The 23,791-nt window shown below is 38.2% G+C and overlaps 1 protein-coding gene and 2 non-coding genes across 3 annotated transcripts in view; all 3 read right to left on the reverse strand.

The window, feature by feature from the left end:
• EIF3A (eukaryotic translation initiation factor 3 subunit A) overlaps positions 1–23,591 on the reverse strand; it is a 33,773-nt gene extending 10,182 nt beyond the window's left edge. Inside the window, exons 1-17 of the mRNA XM_016206339.2 lie at positions 23,407–23,591; positions 17,007–17,197; positions 16,709–16,845; positions 16,155–16,318; positions 13,704–13,903; positions 12,228–12,436; positions 10,138–10,309; positions 7,574–7,678; positions 7,095–7,193; positions 5,838–5,954; positions 5,392–5,577; positions 4,447–4,794; positions 3,953–4,057; positions 3,759–3,872; positions 2,378–2,500; positions 1,721–1,874; positions 958–1,142 (exon numbers count right to left, since the gene is read on the reverse strand). Of these exons, the coding sequence (XP_016061825.1) occupies positions 958–1,142; positions 1,721–1,874; positions 2,378–2,500; positions 3,759–3,872; positions 3,953–4,057; positions 4,447–4,794; positions 5,392–5,577; positions 5,838–5,954; positions 7,095–7,193; positions 7,574–7,678; positions 10,138–10,309; positions 12,228–12,436; positions 13,704–13,903; positions 16,155–16,318; positions 16,709–16,845; positions 17,007–17,197; positions 23,407–23,455 (2,658 nt within the window). The 5' untranslated portion in view covers positions 23,456–23,591. The remainder of the gene's footprint in view (positions 1–957; positions 1,143–1,720; positions 1,875–2,377; positions 2,501–3,758; positions 3,873–3,952; positions 4,058–4,446; positions 4,795–5,391; positions 5,578–5,837; positions 5,955–7,094; positions 7,194–7,573; positions 7,679–10,137; positions 10,310–12,227; positions 12,437–13,703; positions 13,904–16,154; positions 16,319–16,708; positions 16,846–17,006; positions 17,198–23,406) is intronic.
• On the reverse strand, positions 6,286–6,413 carry LOC148091577 (small nucleolar RNA SNORA19). The gene has a single exon (XR_015715665.1). It is a non-coding gene; the product is annotated as a small nucleolar RNA SNORA19 (small nucleolar RNA).
• LOC148091578 (small nucleolar RNA SNORA19) lies at positions 7,336–7,465 on the reverse strand. Its single transcript, XR_015715666.1, has one exon. It is a non-coding gene; the product is annotated as a small nucleolar RNA SNORA19 (small nucleolar RNA).
• Positions 23,592–23,791: the final 200 nt, after the last annotated feature.

The raw sequence follows: 23,791 nt of genomic DNA on the forward strand, positions 1-23,791 counted from the left end.
CCTGCCCCCTCTTCCACCCTCTCTTGAAAAAAAAAAAAAAAGAAAAAAAAATCAATGGAAAAAATATTCTCAGGTAAGGATTAACAACAATGGCGGTGAACATGAGAGGCCTGGAATGCTAAGGCATGTTTTAACTTTGGCTCTAAGTAATGAGTACCAACCAAAGAAAGGCCTGAGACCCGAGAGCAGGAGTAATGCTCAAATACAAAATATGAAAAATCAAGTGGGTCAGAATGCAGAGGAGGATCTGACCCTGGGGGAGAGCAACAAGGAGCCCAGTAAGTCACAGAGGCAAAAGAAAACTGAATTAAGGCAGGAAAGGAGAAACTGGCCAGAGAGAGATTCAAAACTCTGATTAAAGTGAGTAATACCACCAGTCTGGAGAGGGAATTGAAGAGACACAGGACAGAGGGGGAGGAAACAGGTGAGTTTTATACATGAGTGTGTAAACATAACAAATAGAGCAATATCGGAACTGCTTGGCAATCTTGTGAAAAAGCAGGTTCTGATACGAAGGACTGTTGTTGGGCCTGGAACTCTGCATTTCTAACAAGCTCCCAAGTGATGCTGAATACTGATGGTCCCACCAGACCCAACTTCAAGTGCCAAGGAGTTAAGGGAACTCATAGCATCCTTTTAATTCACAGCAACGCCTTCCAAGGAACACGGGACAGTCCCTCTTTCTACAGCACTAATTGACTGTTATCTTTTTACCAACTACTTAGTCTCATGAGATTCATGCTTACGAACAAGTACAATAAGCCAAAGCCTATAGAAATCTCAGTTTCACTAATCTAAGTTTAATTTTCTCCCCTTAAGAACCTTGTCTTTGGGAATGTAACGGGTTTAAAACACCAAGCCCAGACATTGACACAATCACTGACACGTGTATCATGCAAGTAGAGTACAGCTGATAAACACAAGTCGTCCCAGGGAAAATAGTGTCTATATACTTACCTTTCTAGAAAGCGGGTCATCACCAAGCCTTCTCTCTTCCTCTCTACGACGCTCCCTCTCTTCAATTTCCAACTCCCTTTGGCGTTTTTTCCTTTCTACTTCTTCTAACTTCTTGACCCGCTCCTGATATTCTCGAAGCTCTTCCTCACGTTTTGCCCGTTCAGCACGTTCTCTTTCTTCACGCTCTATATAACGTATTAGGTTAGGAAGTGTGCCTCCTACCCACACCTTTCCCTTAGTGCTAGGTCTACTTTGTTATTAAATATGCATAATATAGAAGTAAAGCCTTTTCAATAATTTAAAAGTAGCTTACAATCAGCTGAAGAGCAGAAGATATTTGAGAAAACAAGTATTCTGTCACTCATCATTAATAGTTTTGTTAAGACTTAAGAAGATACCAGCAATCCCTCCCCAACTCCTGAGCATCTGCAATACCAGATAAAGGAGCACCTGACAGACTTCATCTGGCAGGTAATCCTAAATAAATGTTAATACCACATAGAATATAATGATAAAAAATTTAAAGGCAGTATTAATTTTTAAAAGAACACCAGAAATGCAAAATTCAGCTGGTAAGACATAACATCTTCACATGCAACAAACTGCAGACAACTAAGCTAAGACCTCAGAATGTGAGAGCTAGTTATTTGCAGTTAATGAACCAATGATCCCTACTCCCCAATTCACTTACTTTCCAAATGAGAGCGCTACACCCTGACCTAGATCAGCCTTGTGAGCCCGCCTCCAGTCTTGGTCCAGTTACCTTTCAGCATCTGCTCTTCTGCCCTCCGCTGCTCCTCCTCCTCCTTCTCTCTATAGTAGGTTACTCTGCGCTCTTCTTTACGCTGCCTTTTCCGTTCTTCCAAGCGATTATGCCTTTCTTCTGCTAGTCGTTCTTCAAACTGTTTAAGTTTTTCCTGTAATTGGTTACCCCAAGTTTTTAAAAACTGAGATATTTTTTTCTGAAGAGCTACAAACTAGCAGTGAATTTTACAAAAGCATTGCAGGTTTCTTGGAACCATAAAAAGCAACCTTCAAGCATAAAAACCAGAATTTCCAAATGACTGAAGTTTTTCTCACATGTCAGATTTCTGAAAACTTAATTTGTTACAAATAGTAAGGTGGGTCTGCCTTAATATTAAATTGGAATGTTATGAGCAGGACACTTGATGTTCTTCTTTCTTAAATAGTAAACAAAAGCTTGTATCAACAGGAAATTTTATGCAGCCCACCTGTGCCTTCAGAAAAATAGTGGTTGACTACTTAGCCTAGAAAATATTTTCAAGAAATTTTCTATTAAAATATTATTTGAATGATAACATTACATGTTAGCTCAATACAGGATGTGCTACTGTGTAAAGAACCCTTAAGGCAAAGCTAAAACTTATGAATAAACATTTCCCTGAAACCGTAAGATCACCTCATAAACAGACTGTCGTGCTGCCTTGAGTCGCATTACAAATGAATCTCTGTCTTCAAGCATTCGTGACATTCGATTCTTGTGTTCAAGAGCCTTTTCACGTTCTACCTGCATAGTAGTAATCTACAAATACAGAACACAAAGTCACATTTCCAAAGCATTCATTATCTAATTACTAATTTACCCCAAGTCCTGACATATTCCAATACAAGCAGCTCTTGTGCCCCATCCACCTTGCCACAAAAAATGGAAGGTTAACCATATCATTCGTGCCAATAGGTCCCTAGGAAGGCAATCAGGGAGATGGGTAAAGGCATCTCGGGGCATCTTTAAGAAAGTTTTTATTTAGGCCCACAGTACCACAAATTTTTATAAAAGAAAAATTATAATGTATATGGTAAAATAAACACCAAAAAATGGTAATAAGCACCATGGTTGAATTATTAAAGGCATTTTTTCCTTAAAAACAACTGGAACTGAGTTCAGGCAGGATGAACTACTAATTTAAGAAGGCTTTTCCTTTTGTGCCCCAAGTGAAAAGAAGGTTTCAGAGTAGCGGCTGCAGCAAATCATCTCAAATATTTTATTTGGCCAGCAGCACTTTTCCTAACTTTATGTATTAAGAGAATTATCACAAAAATTTTGACTTCTTAAAAAAAACAAAGAACTGGCAACACTAGCTGCAGAATGACAACAATCCGATGGAATCAAGGGGCTGCATTTCCACACTGCAGTCTCCAAAAATGTATGCCATCACCTGCCTGTGGTTACTCTACTCTTTTTAACCAGAACAAAGTCACTTCTTTTATTATAAATTTGGTCACTACAAGCAAACCTCACTTTTGTATCATTAGGTAAACAAAGACTAACAATAGATGGAGCTGTTTAGTCGTAAGACAGCATATTGTATAATTCCATTTACACAAAATACCCAGAACAGGCAAATCTAAAAGCAAAAAAGATTAGTGGTTGCTTACAGCCAGGTGGTGGAAAGGACACAGGACTAACTGATAACGGGTACCAGGTTTCTTGTGGGGTATGTTCTAAAATTAGATGGTCCCACATTTCCGTAAATACACTAAAAACCATCAACCGCACACTTTAGACAGGTGAAATGCATGGCATGTGAAGTCTATCTCCATAAAGCTGTTTGTAAAAACTAAACTTTTCGGCTGTCCTTTGTATCTTACAAATTTCATTTATTAATCTCACTATAAAAATTTGTACCTGTCCACCAATCTGTTAGTATGTGGCCACTAAAGCACCACTTCTGGCAAAAGACTATAAGATAAACCTATTTTGAAGGCCCGGCCCCATTCCTTGCCAAGGACTCAACTGCCACTTACAGGCCACCTCCACTCAGGTCAAACGGAAACCTTACCCTTTCCTCTTCTTGCTGTTCCCACAGGTCCATGTCTTTAATCCTCTGCTCTTCGTAAGCGCTCTTTATTAAAGGGATTTCTTCCAAACGTTTAGCTCTTTCAAAATAGTCAATCTGAATAGCATGAAAACAAACGTGGTTTTAAACAATCTCTCAACCTGCCACTGAGAGATCTCACCAGCCCTCCCACACACCTTCTTTTCTTGGTTCTTTAGGCGCTCCTGCAGCTCCTTCTTCTCTTTCTCCAGCTGTTCAACCTGCTTGGCCATGATGAAGTCTGGGTCCAACTCCTCAAGGTCCTGAAAGGAATGCGAATGCACAATCGTTACCAAGAAGAAATGCAGAAGAGCACTGCTTCTAGAGTCAAATCCTAAGTTACTTTCTATACAGTGGGTCAACTTAGGCAACATAAAAATGTTTTACAATAGCTTTCTTTCCACCTGACTCTGAGGACAAAGACAGCATGTTTCTTTCTTCCGACATGCACGCACCCAACTCCCTTCTAACGTAAAAAACTGCAGAACCATTACAAGCAAATGCTTACACTTCACAGGTTTTAGTTAATAAATCCTATGTATCAAAGTGAGTGAAACCACCAAATAACCCAAAATAAACCAGTAAGTGATAAAGGACTGCACTTCTAAGAGATCTGGAGAAAACTAAGTTTAGCGAGTACTATGCTACGTACTTCAATATCAATATCTTTGAATGCTTTGGCGCCCAGTTCTGTTTTCTTGATCTGTTCCAGCCGCTCCCGAACAGTTTTCTTTTTTATTTGTTCATGTTCCTGTAAAATACGCTCCTTCTCTCTCTCCTTTGCCTCCTGTCGCAGCCTCTCTTCTTCAGCCTTCCGTACTTTCTGGAGTTCTGCTTCCCTCTGCTCCAGTTCTTCTTTCTCACGCTGAATATTCAGACTCTCGAGCCGCTCTTTCCTCTCCTCAATTGTCTGGCGGCGTGCCAGGATGCGCTGGTGCTCTTTCCGGGAGTTTTTAAGGTATGCAGTGACGGCCAACTGATGCTGCTCTTCTTTCTCTTGCTTCAGAAATGAACATATTTTAAAAAATTAAGTGACATGCCATGGTATCAGGCATTAACAATCCCTAAATAATCCTGATGCATCACCCCTAGGTGTTTGCAGTTAATAACAGAAGATACTATTCAAGCTACTAGTTTTCAGTTCCAAATGCTGCATCACTCCCCCCACAGCAATGACATAGCTGAAAAACCTGTGTTTGTTAGGTCAGCTTTTCCCTGCACCAAATCTACTCTGAAGTGTTCAAGCCCAGGCGGAACACTAACAGAGTACACAAACAAGAAAAAAAACTCGGGCATGAAATGAAAAGCCAATCAGAGTCCTCCTTTATGGGGGGGAATCATCATCGTGTGGTCTGTTGTATGCCCAATACGTATATTATGTGTAGTATATTTATTTTACCCCATGGAAGGCAGCAGCTCAGTGATCTGTACATCTGATAAAGGCATTTGATAAAAATACCAAAACTAATGAATACAAGTGAATAGACAATACATAATAAATCCCTTCTCTTAGACACCATCTCAAACCTTTTTATGAAAGACAAAGCGTAAGGGCCCCTCAAAAGTTCTGTAGTCCATTTCTCCCAAAGATGCATACCAGTACATGAGCTGGTTTAATGACTTCAAGTGCTTTTGCAAGTACTGAGGACATGGCTGTCAGCTGGTTTCTTATCTGTTCCGAAGGCATGCTCTGCAAATAAGGACCAAGTGGAGCATCTTCTCGAGTAGCATAGTTCAAATCAGATCCAAAACTAAGGGTCCGAGAAGTGTGGTCAATGCGAACCTTTGCAAATGAAATATTATCATCAATAGTTAAATCTATATGCATATATGAAGTCATTCTTCAAATGAATGGCTTCTGATAAAAAATTTAAACTGAACTTCAGAAAAATTAACAAAAGAATGTTGAATACAAAACCTACAAGATTTGCTCAGTAAAGCTTTAAATCGGTGCCAATGTACCAAAAGCTAAGAAACAAAAGCTATGTATTTTTAGTCTCAAAGGCCTTGCCTCCCACCTCAGTGTACTCTTACAGCACATACCTGCAGGTCGCAGTGCCTGGCTGCATCTACTATGGCACGTTCCAGTTGGAAAGCATCAACAAAAGGAACCAAAGAAGTCAAACGACAAAACTCAATGCTCTGATAAATTTGTGCCACCTGCATAAAAAACATAAGGTTACTAATAATAGCTATCATTTATTCAGCATTTTTTATGTGCAGTCTCATACAACCAGGGAAAGTAGAAATTATGCCCATATTACACAGAAAAGTTGAAGCTCAGAGTAGCTATGTTAACAGTCCATTGCTGGAGTTGGCATTCCAAAACAAGGCTCTCGACCCCAAATCCTATGATTTAAAACCACCACCTCATACCATTTCTGAAAAGCATCATCGTTCCACAGTTTTATCATAAAACAAAAAAACTCTAACTGGTTATACATTTCCAGATTAAGACCTGCTACCTAATTCATCTGAACACTTTTTATAAAATTGTCTGAAGGAGACTGGCAGCATTACTACTTAGTTATACTGCTAATTAACCTTCGACTATTTGTATAGCACATAAGAAATAACACTGCTCACATTCACGAGAAAGCAGGTCAATGAAATGTGCACAATATTGAAGTGAACATATATTAAAAGCCCCTCCCCCAAATGCAACAAATGGAAGGCAAAACAGGAACTTTTAAGCCATATTATATACCTTAATAGCCAAACTTAAGAAATCAGACTAAAATATGTTAAATATTTTAATACCTAGTGTTAGCACGAGAAAAGGCTTTTCTCATTTATGACTGGTGTGAGGCTCTCTAATAGAACCTTTTCAGGAGCTACTAAAGCATTAAACTTGTAAACTCTATAACTGATTCTACTACTTATGCTACAGAAAGTCACAGAAGTATGCAAAGATAAATGTAAGAAAGATGCTCACTGCAGTACTTTCTAATAGCAAAAAGCCTAGCAATACAGATTTACATCAATAGTCTGAATTTATAAGTCATGGTACCCTTAGATGATGAAAAGCCATGTGGGTTTTAAACCCAAGAAATAAGGTAGACCCTACATTACTAACAAGAGAAAATGTACATATAGTGTTCAACAGAACAGAACAAAAAAAGCAACTATAAATTATGTAAAATTCTTTTTTCAAATCAAATAAATAAGACTAATTCTGAACAGAGAACAGAATTTGGGGAGACTTGCACTTCCTAGGCCATTCCTAAAAGTTTGTTTTGCAATCAAAGCCCTCAAGGGGAGTTCCAGTTCTTACATAAAACATCCATTTTTCATCTTTACCTGCTGCAGAAGACGGAGTATGGTGTTGTTTTGCAGCTGTGGGACATACTGTTGCAGCTCTGGTTCCTTTTCAGGTTGGTCCTTAACCCAATTTAAAACCTATAAAAATCCATTAAATTGAAAAAGACTTACACTTTCTGTGTAACAGATACAAGAATATATCTATAGAACTTCCTCAATTTCCTTAACAAAAATATCACACAATGCAAAGAAATGCAGAATGTGTTATGAAGCTATAGACACTTGTCTGAAGGCGACTGGCAGCAATGACTAAGTCAAGTCATGCTGCTAATTTACCTCCACAGGTTTGTTTAGCACATCAGAAATATCTTTTCTCTTGACATAAAGAAAAAAGACAATGAAATGTGCACTGAGTTCAAAGACATAGGACAATACTCTCTTAACAGAAATACATCCTAAAACTGCACTAGGGCAGGCTACATAGTGATATAACCAAAACTTAAAATACAAAGGCTTACCTTTGTGACTCTCTCACAGAGTTTTAGGGGGTTAAATTCTACTTCCAGCCAATTATAAAGGTCTTTCACTTCTGGGACAACATATTGTAGTACATTGAATCTGACCTACAGTAAACAAAACAAAACGTTTAACTGCTAAAGGAAATTTTGCAACTGGGATACTGAACTGAAAATAAATTAAAGAAAAATACAGTATTAGAATCTGGAAAATGACTTAACGATTGCCTAGCCTCAACCTTTAAATTTACTGAAGAGGAATCCAGGACAACTGCTGAGTCTCTTGCCCTACCTACAGTGAAAAGCCCCATAAGAACTTAAAAAGGAAATAACTCTAAACACAATCAATAAATTATCACAGCACCACTATTTATAATAACCCCAACTGAGAGGTTAATATAAAATACAGAAATGGTCAAAGAAAAAACAGCTATGCTGAACACAAATTTCACAAATATAATGTTTAGAAAAAGAATTTCACATATGATCCCACTTATGACATTTAAACTTAATATAAAATAAACTTTATCCTAAGTATATCCCTACAGGCAAAAATCTATGATGTTACAAATCAGGACAGTGGCTATCCTTAGAGGGTATAAAAAGTGGTAAAGTGGTCTAAGAATTTACTGAATTACATTTATGATTTGTACTCTTCTAAAAAAATATTTTAGTTTAATAACATTTTGTTTATATTTGAAGAGAACTCAACTTCCTTCCAAAAAAAAGATACTGCTTGAGTCATCTTTCTTAGAAAGGAGATACAAGACTGGCACCATTTTATAAACCCCAAAGCTACCCATAACCAAATCTTATCTTACCTGTGCTTTAACCTAGAATATGTAGTGCATGGGACCCTCATCCTTCACATGTTGGGAACTGCTAACCCAAAGACAGTGTAACTGCAGGGACACAGCAAAACTTGAGAAGTACAGGAGTCTGTACCCATATAGACCAGGTTGCAAGACTGAGGTGAAGGGCAGATTCCAAAGCCAAGAGGATGGTATCCACACAATTGAGTATTCTAGTCTAAGTTTAACTCCAATGCAAAATGGGTGCATAACTAATGTCCTATAACATTTGAATACTTATCAGAGATATTTCCCTTATAAGTGCCCTTATATCTATCTTTATTGGAATGCAGTGTGGTATTAAGATTCCAAATAAAATTCCCTCAGCTCTAATTTCATTCCTATCAAGGTATTTTAGATTCTCCATTTAACACCCCTCCAAATAGGGAATGTGCTAAGATTGGCTGTCCTAACCTATTAAAGTATTTCTCATTATAATTAACAACTGGCTTTCTGAGCTTATGATCAGTGTCTTATGAACTTAATTTGATCCTCAGATAATGGAATCATTCTCTTGGTGCTTACACCCATATGAGCCCAAAGCTTAGGTCCTGACTTTGGATATATAATAAACTCACCAAGATTTATAAGTGCCTCTGGGCAGTGACCTAACCTATTCACCCGACACAAACAAGTACCCTTTTTACAGACATCCACACTTATCTACAGGCACAGTGAGGACCCAAATCTGGGTGTCCTGGCAGCTGGCCCAAGGCTCCCCATCACTGATCCCCGAAATGGCGTGGTATGTAGACAGGTCTCAAGACCCATGGATCATGCTCCCAGTTTGGCATACCTTCTTCAGTGTTAAACGCAAAATTTTGAGAGGCCACACTCACACAACATTTTCACAAGATATAACTGTTTTGATTGTTTAGTTTCTGCTGTTAATCTCTTACTGTGCCTAATTCATACATTAAAACTCTGCCTTAAGTATATACACATAGGAAAAACCAGTACTTTCAGGTATCCACTAGGAGTCTTAGAATATATCTCCCACAAACAAGGGGGGATTATTGTAGTGCCTACCTAAACAGATGGCTTCTGCAGGAAAATAAGGCTTTTTCTCAAGCACCTGACCCTCTTTTTTCCCATGTGCCAAAGTAATTTGTTGGAGGTGTACCACAGTGACTAAGTCCCACTACTGTGAATGAGAAACCCTAAAATCTAAACTCCTCAGGAATACAAATTCCGTTTAAGTATCACTTGCCTGGCATATAATAGGCACATGTATGATAAATAAATGCTGAATGAAAAGATTCCATCAACATAAAACATTGTAAAGATACCTGCCTTAGGCATCATATTCTGAAATTTAGTGTATGTAGTGGGTGAAACCTGGAAATGTGCATTTTAGCCATATCATCGTATTTCCAATATCTGAAAGCTTGATTAGTTTTCATAGAGCCCCCTAACATAAGCCATGAACCTTCTCGCCCATCACTGTTCTCTGAGTAGTCTGGTCCATACTATTCCTCAGAGCTAGTCCGAGTTTCACTTGCTATATCAAACTTAAATCCAGCTCAGCCACTTGAGCGGAATCAACTCAATAGAACACAGTGCTGACTTACAAGACAGGTTTTTAAAACTTATCCATGCATCAGAATCCCCTAGCAATGAATCAGAATTCCCAGTATTTAATCATGAATTATAAGAACTGACCATAAAGTTTTCTGTTCAAAGCTTATATATAAGAATGCTCAAACATATACCAACCATATCATTAATAAGGCCAATTCGTGTTGGTGGGGCTTGAAGGCCCAGTAGTGTTGCAAGGCGCCGCTGTTTTTCAACTATAATACCGTCCATATCCAGAAGCCGAGCAATGTCAGTACGCTCAGGGGTAATAGGGATGGAAAGAGTGGCCAAAAGCACTCTAGTAGACATTCTGCAGAACAAGATTTACAAATCTGTTAAATTTGTAAATGTTACTTGATAAGAAGTAAGACATTGCTCTTTATTCGTCGGGTATGATATGCCAGTGACAGATATGCATACTACCTTGTGAATGTCAACTATACTCATAAACAACATTCCTCAAAGCATGAGATTAATTACAAATGGACCACACTAAAATGAATACCTGGAGGACCAGAACTTCATCCACCCACTTACTACTGTCAATGGTCTCTAACTATAGAAAAAGATTGGGTTAAATGTTGAGAAACACATTTGTATACCATGTATTTCCTTAAAAAAACAATTAAGGCAGCTTGAAAAATTAAGAAAAAGCCCTGGCCGGTTGGGCTCAGTAGTTAGAGCATCAGCCCGCGGACTGAGGGGTCCCAGGTTCAATTCCAGCCAAGGGCATGTACCATAGTTGCAGGCTCGATCCCCGGCCTGGTCTGGACACATGGAGGAGGCAACGGATCACTGTGTCTCTCTAACATTGATGTTTCTCTCTCTCCCCGCCCCCCCTTCCGCTCTCTCTGAAAGCAAAAGAAAAAATATCCTTGGGTGAAAAAATAAATTTTTTTAAATGACACTAAGAAAGGGGGAAAAACTTACAAGGACCAAGTGAACACAATTAAGAGGGGAGAATAAAAGCTAAATTTCAGCTCCCTTAAATCACAAGAGAAAAGTAAGGTTGAATTCAGAGCACCACTGGACACTAAGGACTGCCTCTCTTCACACTGATGTCTGTGTCTCTGTTTGACTGGCCGTCCGTCCATCCCTCCCTCCCACTTTCGCTGAAAAACAATGGAAATAATATCCTCAGGCGAGGATTAAAAAAAAAAAAAAAGGACTGCAGGCTCTGTAGCCCCTGGAGTCAAGGGTTGGCATCTCAGCTTTAAGATTTTTTTCAAGACTAAATCTTAGGCAATATACTTAATTTTCTAAGTCACAAGGTTGTTGTGAAGATTAAGCAAAACAATATACATAGAGCTAAATAGCCTAATGCTTACTATTATAGTACCCTCTAAAGAGAGGTTACCGAAGTACCTTAAAGGAAACCAAGTTTTTTTTAATCTCAAACAGGCCTGGGTTACATAAGGAACAGCAAATGACATAATAAACACTGTCCTTAAGAGTTTCAAAGAAAATACAGTAGAAATTTCATTTAAGTTGATTCTGTGTATTGCTGTAAAACTAAAAGAAAAACAATTGTGTACATAATTCTACTAGAGGCCAAAATATCATGGTCTACCAATAAAAGAAAAAGAACGTACATGAGTCACAAATCCAGCGGAAATGTATTTTTTTAAAAAAGGAAAATGACTGAAAGATAATAGACTACATGTAATGTTTTTTTAAAAAGGTCTTTACGTTGTTAAGTTATAGACCCTTTTTAAATATTCATTTATGTATGTACCCGAAATATTTCATAGTTAACCTTTTATAACTGGGGAAAAGTGAATTCATGAACATATTTGTTTTTAAGTGTCTAATTTTTTTACTAAGAACAGATTCTAAATACCTGTATGTGGCTAGAAAGCTTATATCTTAACACTGTTTTTCATATCCAATATTCCTAATATTCAATGCTTCTCAACTGAGTTTTGACAGAGCTGGTTACTGGACAAGACAGCTACTGAAGATCAAGAATACTATCTAAGAAGAAGCATGTCTGCTGGAGACACTTTTGGTTCACAAACTGGAAGGACTGCTGCTGGAATCCAGTGCAGACACACAAGGGATGAGCCTAAACAACCTAAAGGCACAGCCCCCCATCGCAAAGAATTATCCAAACCCAAATGTCAATAGTGCAGAGGTTGAGAAACCCTAATCTAGAACACACTACCATACCATTTAGTAGTAGGCATTTGTTTCAGAATCTTAGTTCTACCCGACAATAACATTCTTACCTTTGCATCTCTTCTTGAGTAAGATTCTTTCTCATTTCTCTAGACAGATGGTAAAGACGATGGAGTGTAGATGCATGAAAAAGAGCATTTCCAGATTTCCAAAACACAGTTGAAACTTTGTTATAGTAATTTGCCATTAACTGAGGTTTAGGTGGTTTTTTAGATAGGGAGAACAGCCCGTGAATATCTTCCACAGCTTTGAATGCCTCCTAAAATTAGTAGTATGAATTAGTCATTGCATTCTAAACAAAACAAAAATCTAACTGAAATTTCTTTATGAAATCTAAAGCACAAAACACTTAATAAAAGTGGTAAATAAAATGCTTTCATGTGTAGTTTTTTTTATTCATCTATAACTTAATATCTAGTATGTTTCTGGAAACTGCCATAATTGCAAAAATACAAAATTCTTAAAACTCCTTAAAGTAGAACAGACTTTTTAAGAAAAATGTGCATAATATAGTACCACTTAGGGGAATATTAAAAAAAATCCGGAAGAACATAAAACACAACAGATTATTTCTGAATTATAAGATCATGAATGTTGTCCTCTTTTTACTTATCCATATTTCCTATAATGAACACATTTACTTCTATTCTGTAACTTTTTCCTCTCTAGTTATTAGGTAATTTAAGGGTGTCCCTATAGAAAAAGAAGATATCACAAGAGAGAGGGAAATCAAATCCCATTTTCAGCAGGCTGAAAAACTACCGATTTTTAGTTTCTTCCTCTGTAATTTCTATTAGATTTTTGGGAGATCAAATATATTAAAGTTTCAGCTTATGACTACAAAATCATGTGAAAATGTCTTTGTGGAATTAAAGAAAGAAGGCCAAGCAGAGGAGGATTCCCAACATGGCTGAGACCTCCAATGCAGGACTGATTACCAACCATGTATGCTAACTAAGCGGAAGCAACGCTAAGAAACCCAGGAGACAATCGAGTGCAGCACTTCTCTATCTGCAGTGAAGGAAATCTTTGTTCTTTAATTTCCAACCTGCTACCACCAATACCTTTACAAAATACAATAATATTACTACAAAAATAAAGTGGAAAGACAAGCTTTTTTAAATCAAAGTAAACAGACACAAAATTATCATGAAATTGCCGTTTAAAAACAAAACACTTTATAAATGCATATTCTCCTCTAAACTTATTTCATCACAAACCAGTAAAAAGTTCACAGATGCACCAGGAATTGAGCCACACATTAAGCAGCACCGAGGATAAGCTGTTTTATATGGAAAGAAACTGGGTCCAAAGAGATTACATGATTTGGCCCAGATTTCATAGCTGGCAACTAGAATCAAAATATTCTGAGATTCCTTGTCCAGGACTCTCCCTACTCCATCAGACAATCTTAAACTCCTCACCTATTAAAATTAACCAAAAGATATCAAGATAAAGATACTAAGAAGGAGGGGATAATATGGGCTATTATTACTTGAAAGATAAGCTAGTGGTTCACACCATACCTGCCACAATTCCATGCTGATAGCACTGTCCAACTGAACCAGCCTGGTTTCCAAATGCATAGACTGGCTCTCTGGATTATTAAGATTGATTGCCGTACTTTGATTATGGTGGCGTTGAATCTGAGACAAGTGCATTCTCAAATTGTCACACAGCTTACGGAATTCGGCCTTGCGGGTGTATTGGAGGCAGAATTTGAAAGCTATAAGCACAAATGTAAAACACATTAGGTACTTGCCCCCATCAACTGAAGGATTTGAATAGGTTTTATTCCAAATATTAAGATCAGTTACTTTAACAAGATTTACCAAGCTCATCGTCAGTCTTTAGAAGTGATCTGAGTCCTAAAACTCACTTCATGTGCCCTGACCACCTTTTGGACATAGTCATCCAGTCCTAGGACTAAAATGCAGTTCTGAGTTTGCAAATGAGAAATTATTCAAATTTAAGTCTAGGAGGGACTCACCTTTCAAACACTTACCATTTCAAATCCTAAAAGAGCAAAAAAATTCTAGCCTGAAATACAGATGGCCCTTGAACAACACAGGTTCGAACTGTGCAGGTTCACCTATACACAGGTGTGTTTTTCAGTTAAGTACTGTAAATTTATTTTCTCTTCCTTACAATTTTCTCAACATTTTCTTTCTCTGGCTTACTTTAGTATAAGAATCCAGCATATAATACTTATACAAAATAGAATAATTATACAAAATATGTGTTAATTGTATGTTATCAGTAAGACTTCTCTAGTCAACAGTAGGCTATTAGTTACGTTTTTGGGGAGTTAGGAGTTCTATACAGACTTTCCAACTGCATAATAGAGGCCAGCACCTAACCCCTGTGTTGTTCAAGGGTCATATGCACAATGAACTTTGTTATCTAACTTACATAGACAGCAAGCTTTTGTACTAATGAATACCGTACAAACTGGGAACTTACAGTAACCTAATTTCAACTGTGTACATAGTTGTACACATGAACTACTTGCTGTCATTAAAATATTAATAATTTAGCCCTAGCCAGTGTGGCTCAGTGGATTGAGCGTCACCCCGTGCACCAAGAGGTCACCGGTTCAATTCCCGGTCAGGGAACATGCCTGGGTTGCGGGCTCAATCCCCGGTAGGGGGGTATGCAGGAGGCAGTCAATTGATGTTTCTCATCGATGTTTGTATCTCTCTCTCCCTCTCCTTCCCTCTCTCTCTAAAATCGGTAAAAACCATGTTTTTAAAAATACTTTAATCATTTAATTATGAATGGAAATTTATTAATAATTTTAAACTATTAAAGTAACTTTCTACTGTCATATATGCACTATTAGAATAATTTCGGAGAAATTATTCTGCCCTTCTCTAAATAGTATTCCTATTTTGATAGACCTAAGACAAAGGGATGCAATTTAACCACAAGTTAATATTTATATCAATAGCTATCAAAAAACCCAAGTTTATTTATGTTATTTATTTATTTATGTTAAGTGAAAATTCATATATGCTAGCCATGTAAGCAAAACAGAACACAGGTTCTAATACTCCTAGTAAAATATTTATAATCACGAAGTCACTTAAAACCTGAACAAATGCCAATCATCCCAACAGTAAAAAGAATGGCAGCACAAGCTCCTGCTAAGGCCAAAGTAGAAAAAAGACAAGAGCCACTCTCAAGTTATATACGGTCACATACATTCCAGTCACATACAGTTAAAAGGTTGCAATGACAGCAAGTGAGGGTAAGGAAAGAGGTTAGGAAAATAAACAATACGTTCTTCAGATTTAAAGTATGCGCAGTATAACAACTGGATACTTATAATGACGATCCAGGGCCATCAAAAAGGCTTTGTTCTGTATTTAGTAACACTGTTTAAGAAAAATATCTTTTTCAAGGAATCTTAAGTCTGGAGCTTTAAAAGACCTTAGAATTACAATGTACAGCTAAGTAGCTTTCCCAAGAATATGCACAGCAGAGCAAAAAGTAGAACTCAAGTTTATTTCTTCAATCACCTGGAAAATTCCAAAATGACTTTAAAAGGTCTTTCAGCCATCAATGGAATATATTTCATATAGAATTACCTTAAATAGTAAAACAAATTTCTGTCACTTATTTAATATTCAAATGAATGCCAGCCTTTCAATAAGGATAAAAACTATGTAAAATAAGCACTATGGAAAAAGGAGGTTAACATGAACAGTTAATTTTTTTTGCAAAATCTATTCTTTAAATTTTTTAATTACTAATGATTTTTAAAAAGAGGAAGTGAGAGAGAGAGAGAAACATGGATGTGAGAGCAAAACATTGATCAGCTGACTCCTGTACACCCCGCACCAGGGAACCCAGGCATGTGCCCTGATGGGGAATCGAACTGGCAACCTCTACCAGGACGATGCCCAACTGAGCCACACAGCCAGGGCTGCAAAATCTATTCTTAAGTAAACTTTTCAAATCAGTTCTTGCTTTACCTTGTTGAGCAATATCATGGTAGAGACGCTCTACTCTAGAATTGTTTCGAAGAAGGTCCAAACACTGTCTGTATGATTCCCACAGGAATTTAACCCATGGAGTTAAAAGTAACCTGTCAGTACGATCCTGAGTGTCTTCGCCACTTACAGCACTTAGGAGAACACTACAAAAACATAAAAAATATTGAAAACACTTTTAGACATAGTTTCCTACTTTGCCATGACTAAAACACCAAAACCAAATGATCGTTGTAAAATAGTGCAAATTCTTCCTACAACTTTGGACACACTATAAAAGTTGTCACACTTAGTGTCCAAGTGTTTGAATTCCCAACCCGTAGTACAACCATTTCAATTAATATACACCCACTTATTTGAAGGCTGTAATTTTCCACTTTTATGAATTTTGAATAACACATGATTCTTCTGGTTACTATACATTAAAAATCTCAAAGATAAGCAGTCTTTTTAATAAACATCTACTTCAAATCAGGAAGGAGACACATGTTAAGAAAAACACAGAGAAAAATTTACCAGTAGTTTAACCCACATACCTCTCAGGAGTTTGAATATTATCCAGATCTTCTATGTCTAAAACCATTTGCTGGGATTCTTCTTTAGCAGCTTCAGTTTTTTCCTCTGCCAATTTCAAATATGCCCTAACAACATCCTCTAGAGATTTGATGTTCACCTAACAAAAAAACAAAAACAAAACTTCGAACATTTTTCCCAACAAACCATATAATATTTTAAAAGCAAATTTTATGACACAACATATTATTACCTTTGAAAGGTAAACTCAAAATTACTAAAAGCACTTATCAAAAATATTAAACCCAGCTCTGTTCATACCTGTTGACAAATGTTCTTATACTGGTATAATCCTTCTTTAGCCAAATGGCTCTTGCGAAGATCCACACAAAGTTCCAAGTATTTCAACATGATGGGCTCGTGTATTTTTTGCCATGTTCTATGTTTCTTACTTTTCATAACATCATAAAGAACGTCCAAAGCAGGTTGCTTTTTGCCAACCTCAAGAAATTCTGGAAAAGTAATTCAGGAGAATTAAAATCAGCAATAATATATAACAGTTTAAATCTTACCTTTTTTTGTTAATCCTCACCTCAGGATACTTTTTCCATTGCTTTTCAGAGTTGGGGGGGACACGCACACATCGATTGGTTGCCTCCCACACACACCCCAATTTGGGGTTGGGGAGAGCAAACCCAAAACCCAGGAACATGCCCTTAACTGGGAATCAAGCCCTCGACCCTTCAGTGGGTGGGCCAACACTCTAACCACTGAGCCACAGCAGCCAGGGCTAACTCTTGCTTCTTAAATTGGCTGTTTTATTTTTATTTTCTGAACTCATTACTATCTCTTTTTAGGTCACATTTATTTTTGACTTCTAAAGCTATGCCAAAATTATCCAAGGTAAAACTATGAAAACCTGGTACTATCTCAAAATATGGTATACAGGTAAAACTAGATTTCACTCAATTCCTCTGTACCAGTGACTTTAAAGTTCCAAAGACTGAAGTCATGAGGAGGAAAAGAAATCTTCCCACAAACAGAGAAAAGTATGACTTTAGTCACCAGTTCTCTGGCTGGTGTAATTTTTGCTAGTTCATGCTAAGACTTGAGGCAGAAAAATACATTAGACTGATGTTCCTATAAGATCAATTGACTATGTCAGACTATTTCTGGGCTCTCTATGCTATTCATTCTCTATTGATCTATGTGCCTGGTCTTTTGCTAATACCTCAATGTCTTGATTCCTATAAAGCAGGGGTGGGGAATGTCCAGCATGCGGCCCTCGAAATCATTTGTTCTGCCCTGTCAAGGCAACCACAGGTGGGACTCGAAATTCAATTAATCTAGGAGCTTTTTTCATAGCTAATTTTAATGTTGATAATTCTGTATGGCCGGAGAATGATGTTATAAATATCCAAATGGCCCTTGGCAGAAAAAAGGTTCCCCAACCCTGCTATAAAGGAACGCATGGTCAAGTCTTGAAACTGGGTAGTGTGAGTGTTCTAATGCTGTTCTTCAACACTGTGTTGGCTATACTAGGTCTTTTGCCTTTCCGTATAAACTTTAGAATTTGTAGATATGTACAAAATAGTTCACTGGGATGCTGAATTGGAATATTCTATACATTGAGTTTGGCAGAACTGACAACAAAACTTAGTCTTCCAATACATAAGCACATAGTATGTCTCCACTTATCCGTCTGTGAGGAAATATTAAGACAGATCCCTACTGAGGGACATTCTATAAAATACCAGACCAGTACCCCTCAAAATTATCATGGTCATCAACAAGAAAAGTCTAAGAAACTATCACAACCAAGGAACCGAAGGAGACAGAACAACTAATGTGATGCATCCCAAGTGAAATCCTGAAACACAAGGACATTAGGCAAAGCTGAGGAAATCTGAAATCTGAATGAAGTATGGCCTTCGGTTAATAATAATGCATCAGTATTTGTTCACTAGTGGTGACAAATGTACCATCATATTGATATAAGGTATTAATAGGGAAAACTGTATGGTGTACACTGGAACTCTGTACTACCTTTGCAATAACTCTACAAATCTCAAACTTCTAAAATTAAAAGTTTATTTTTTAAAACTGGGAAAAAACGTTTTAGAATATAGAGCAAAGAAACTTACACACTTTTTAATTTACTGCCACCTAAACCTGAAGTCATTCTATATTTGGCAATATTTCAAAATCCAGTTCTAATCTCATGTATACTGCTCATTTTGAATTTCAGTCAAAAGCAAAGGCTCCATCACATTATTTCTGACTACAGCTGAAATTTATTTTTTGCTATTTTACAAATAATAAACTGTGGGGGGGAAAGGTTATTTAATGTAAGTCTTCTGGTTTTGTGCAACTTAAATTCAATGTGTAGTTGCCAAATTTCACAGAAACTTTTCATTGAACACTTGAATAACAATTTGGGAGAACTAAAGCACTAGTCTACACTATAAAAAGTGTCTTAAATCACTACATCTCCATTTAAAAAAAATAATTATCTTCCTCCTTAAAAAAAATCTTTGCCTTGAGAGCTCAATTGGTTAGAGCGTCCTCCCAATACACCAGGATTACAGGTTCGATCCCACATCAGGGCATACAAGAAGCAACCAATGAATGCATAAATAAGTGGAACAACAAATCAATGTTTCTCCCCCCCCACCCCCCCCTTCTTCTTTCTAAAATCAACAACAACAACAAATCCTTGACAAAGAATTCTATAAGAGTAAACTAACAATGTATATACCATTATCTACCATGCATCTCTATGCTAGGCAAAGAACAGAGAAAAAGGTCCCTTATTTGGGGATTTTACTAAATCTACAGATTTAGTAATTCTCTAATATTTTTCCTTCCAACTATCAGATCTTTCAGGAATATTGACTGTGAACATTCTTTCCCCGAGGAAAGCTACAAACAATATTTTAACTCTAGTATTTTAGAAAGCTTGCAACAGGATAAATCACAACACAAACGTACTAAAGTAAGTACCTTTACACAATATCCTACTTTATCCTGTTAAATATCAAATCCTATTCCTCACATGTAAATGAATGCAAACTCATCTTTAAAACTTCAATAAATTCAATATTAATATTGCCATTATGAAAGAAAGTCCATTTTCAGTTGTCAATTTTATTATACCCCCTCCCCCAAAATGCTACGAAATGAAACAAAAGATGTAATACAACTAGATACTTTGTTGGAATAAACCTTTCCTGTTTTAAGGGGTGGATCTACCTATCTTATTCTTGGAACATGCATATAAGGTTATTTTCTAATATCCAACAATACTTTAGGTCTTTTTCACAACTATTTAACAAAAACAGTATCTATCAGCCAAAAACTGGGGAGCAAATATTTTTTAATTTATCCTTTACGTTAAAAAATATCAACAGCAGCACCAAAATAACCTATTCTACCCAATTCCCAATCTTATATTGAAGATTTAAATCTTATACTATTGTACGTAAGTACTGTCAATATCTTGTAACATAAAATAGGCTCAAAGAGAGTTAAAGTTGAGAGCTGGCTCCAATATGGTAGGATAGCAAAATACTAAACTGTCTAAAAATAGTTCACTTTCCCAATCTCTGAATTTTAAATGAGAGTGTGTGGCTTCTTAATGTCATCCTAAAAAAAAAAAAAAAAGTCTTGTTTAGGAATAGAATTAAAAATATTTTTCACTTCCTAGATAGCCAATCAAAATTTGTGATTCCAAATCCCATACCATACTTTCAACTCTGAATTAGGTTCAAACAAGCCAAAGCAAATCCATTAAAAAGTAATTATTAATAGGACAAACACCTCAAACATCAACAAAAAAACATGGATACCAGGCAAGGATATTTTTAAAGAAAAAACTAGAAAGGGAACAGATTTCCCACGATAATCTTTGCCCTTACATGTATACAAGGAGGATTAGTTTAGTTCCTCTGAATTATCTAATTGGGGGGGGAGGGCTGAAAAGAACTGTCACACACTAAAAGCTCTATTGCAATGTTGAAAGAATGTTCCTTTCCAGACTGATATACCCAAAAAATAAATCTGGAATTATAAACTATATTAACGGGTGTGCACTCTGAGCATACCTTTCAAACACAAAGATTGAAACTATGTATCTATCTATAAAGAAAGTTTAGGTGAACCCTTAAATTTTAGTAGTTTATTTGTACAACAGACCAAGTATATTAGCTATAATGTTACACAATTTGTGGGTTTAATAACAGCTTTATTTTTAAACCCTTGGTGTAGTTTAATTTAAAAAGCTGTTACAGGGTCAGGGTCAGCTAATTTGGCACTACTAACAATATAATCTGAAAAAAGGGCTTTTCCCAAGTGATGCCAGGGTACGAATTTTTTGCCTGTAACTGCAAGCTCTCATCTTCCTGAATAATTGCTCTGATATACAGACTCAGGGTGACCTAAAGGACTAATTCTACTTAAATTTATTCACATTTTATTGAGATAATGCAATGGATTAGGTCTTAGTGTGTTTCAGATTACAAACATTAAAGATAAAACATTTAGATGAAATGAGATTTCCACTGAATGAAATGTGCTTTTACCATCCTATTTAATTTCGTGAGCAGTGCCATATGCCATCCACATCCTGCTCACCTTGACACTCTGTGAAGAGATCTCTTACAAGATCAACGGTACAGAAATTGCTACATGAATGGCAAGGCATGTATTTCTACCATAGAAACACCCATCCTATAGCTTTAAAGGGCTGCAGCAAGGAGTCAACAATCTTTTTTGAAAACTACAGAAACAGAATCCACTCCCTCTCCCCTCCAGCAGTAACCTTCTCATCTTGCCTACTTTAATTTTAGGTGCTTTCACCAACTTCTCCTTCAAGAGTTAAATCAATTTCAACTTAGAAAAAGTGAAAAAAGTTTTTATGACTTGTTACACATCATGTATCCCTACTAAGTTTAAAAAGTTACTGAAATATTAAGTTCATATGAAGATTCAGAAGGGAGGAGTGATAAAGGAAATAAAGCCTTAACACATCAAATGTGTAATAGTTAAGCCACAGAGTTACAGTGTTTCAGCCTATTAGAATGGAGGAGAAAGCCTGTTGGTAAAAGCATCCAAATGACTGTAAAAGATCCACAATGGCAAATCCAGTAGTAATTTTACCCAAGTCATTTAATATAATTGTAAGTTTTGAAACTTAAAAAAAAAAAAATCCTAACTTTGCTACATTCTTATTTTGTAGTGATAAGTTTTCAATCTCTTTTCTTTCCTATAAACTTAAACTTCTCCCCTGTTCTAACCATTAGCTGGTTGGTTACAATGAGTAGTTAAATCAGATCTTCGGTTGTAGTTCTATGTTTGTTTTTTAAATAATTACTCTATTTCACAGAACGCAGGATTAACCTATTCCAGACTGTTTACTCCCCCCAAACTGTTACTTTTTAGTTCAAATGATCAGCATGAGACAAACACATTTCTGGCCCTGATAGATTATCAGTAGTATCAATTTTATGTAATGACTGACACTGACCTTTTTGCAAAAGGAATTTTCAAACCAGCTAAAAAAATAAGCTCCACAAACATAATGCTATAAAACACAAGGAATATCCATCGCCAACATGATGAGAACCAAAACTTGTATGGGTGGAGGAAGGGTAAAAGTAAGGGCTATAGATGCCCCCACAAAAATTGTTCGGCTAAAAAAAAAACCCTAAACAAGAAAGTTTTTAAAGACCAGAGACATGCATGATATACTTGCACCCCCCTAATGCCAACGTAATAACTTGTCTACTGAATACACCGGGACACGCACAAGTTTTCGCGAAAGAGCTCGTGGCTTCAGTACACATAGGGAAATACAAGTCGCAGGAAGCCACGCTGTGGCGAAAAAACGACTCATCTCGAAGTCAAGAGACCTCAGGTTTATTCCCTGGCTCAACAACTAACTCCCGGAGTGACCTTGGGCAAATGATTCTCTCTCTCTAGGCCTCAGTTTCGCCATCTCTAAGAGAAAACTCTAAGTCTCTCTCTTACAGTATTAACTCTGTTCCAACTTCCTGTGACTCCGAATAGGCTTTTGGGCAGCCAATAATCAATGCCAGAAAAAAAAACTGAAAGCAGGTTATATGGGTCAGAGTCCCCGAAGCAGAAATGCAGTGGCTAGAAGAAGGGTGAGTGGACCCTGACCCAGCAAACACCGCGCCAGATTTGGGGGGCGGAGGGGTCCGGGGCAGGGCCGGCGGTAGGACTGCCCGGCTCCCGGCCCCTGCGGGAGGTGGAGTCGAGGTTCTCGCGTGCATTGTCCCCGGGAGGGAGCCATGTTTCTTCCTCCCCGGCACTCCCAGATGGCGGCCCGGGGCACGGGGGCCTAAGCAGACGAAAGACCCACAGCCTGAAGAGCGAGGCAGAGGAAGACAGTTTGGAGGAGCTAGCGCCAGCCCGGGTAGCCCAGTGGCCCAGGCGGCGGCCCCCAAGACGCCCCAGAAGGTGACGGGGGGAAGGAAGGGCCCCCAGGGCGACGGTTCCCGGCTCCGCGCCTCCCACTCCCCGGTCGGTTGGAACGAGAAGGGAACCCTGCCCAACTATGGCCTGGGACGGCGGCGGGCAGGCCGCATCGACCTCCTCTCCCGCCGCAGTCAGGCAGCGGAGCAGCGAGAAGCAGGCCCGAGCCCCTCGACCTCTGAGGCCTCAGCCGCCCCAGTCCGGGGCGCCCCGACCCCCTACTCACCGTTGGCGCGTTTGAGGGCATTTTCCGGCCTCTGGAAATAGGCCGGCATCTTGGCGGCAGGCTCAGCTCACCCGGCGTCAGTGAACTCCTGAGCGGCCCGGGCCGGGAGAGGAGACGAAGGGAAACCAGCGCGAGGTCCCACGCGCCTCACCAGCAGTCGCCCGCGCCCAGCCAGCCAGAGATGAAAAAAAGAGGGAGCCACGTGACCTCAGCGCGGCGGCGCCGCCGCCGCCCAGGCCCCGGATGTAGGGGGGCGGTCCTCCGCGTGCGCACCGCCCCCCCTTCCCGCGCGCAGGCGCGCTGGCTTGACGCGCGGCGGCTGACGTGGCGGCGGCCGGCGTCACCCTCGCGCTTCGGGGCCGCCTCGGAACTGTGAGGTTTAACT

This window comes from Miniopterus natalensis, chromosome 14, assembly GCF_054644295.1.
Source record: "Miniopterus natalensis isolate mMinNat1 chromosome 14, mMinNat1.hap1, whole genome shotgun sequence".
NCBI lineage: Eukaryota > Metazoa > Chordata > Mammalia > Chiroptera > Miniopteridae > Miniopterus > Miniopterus natalensis.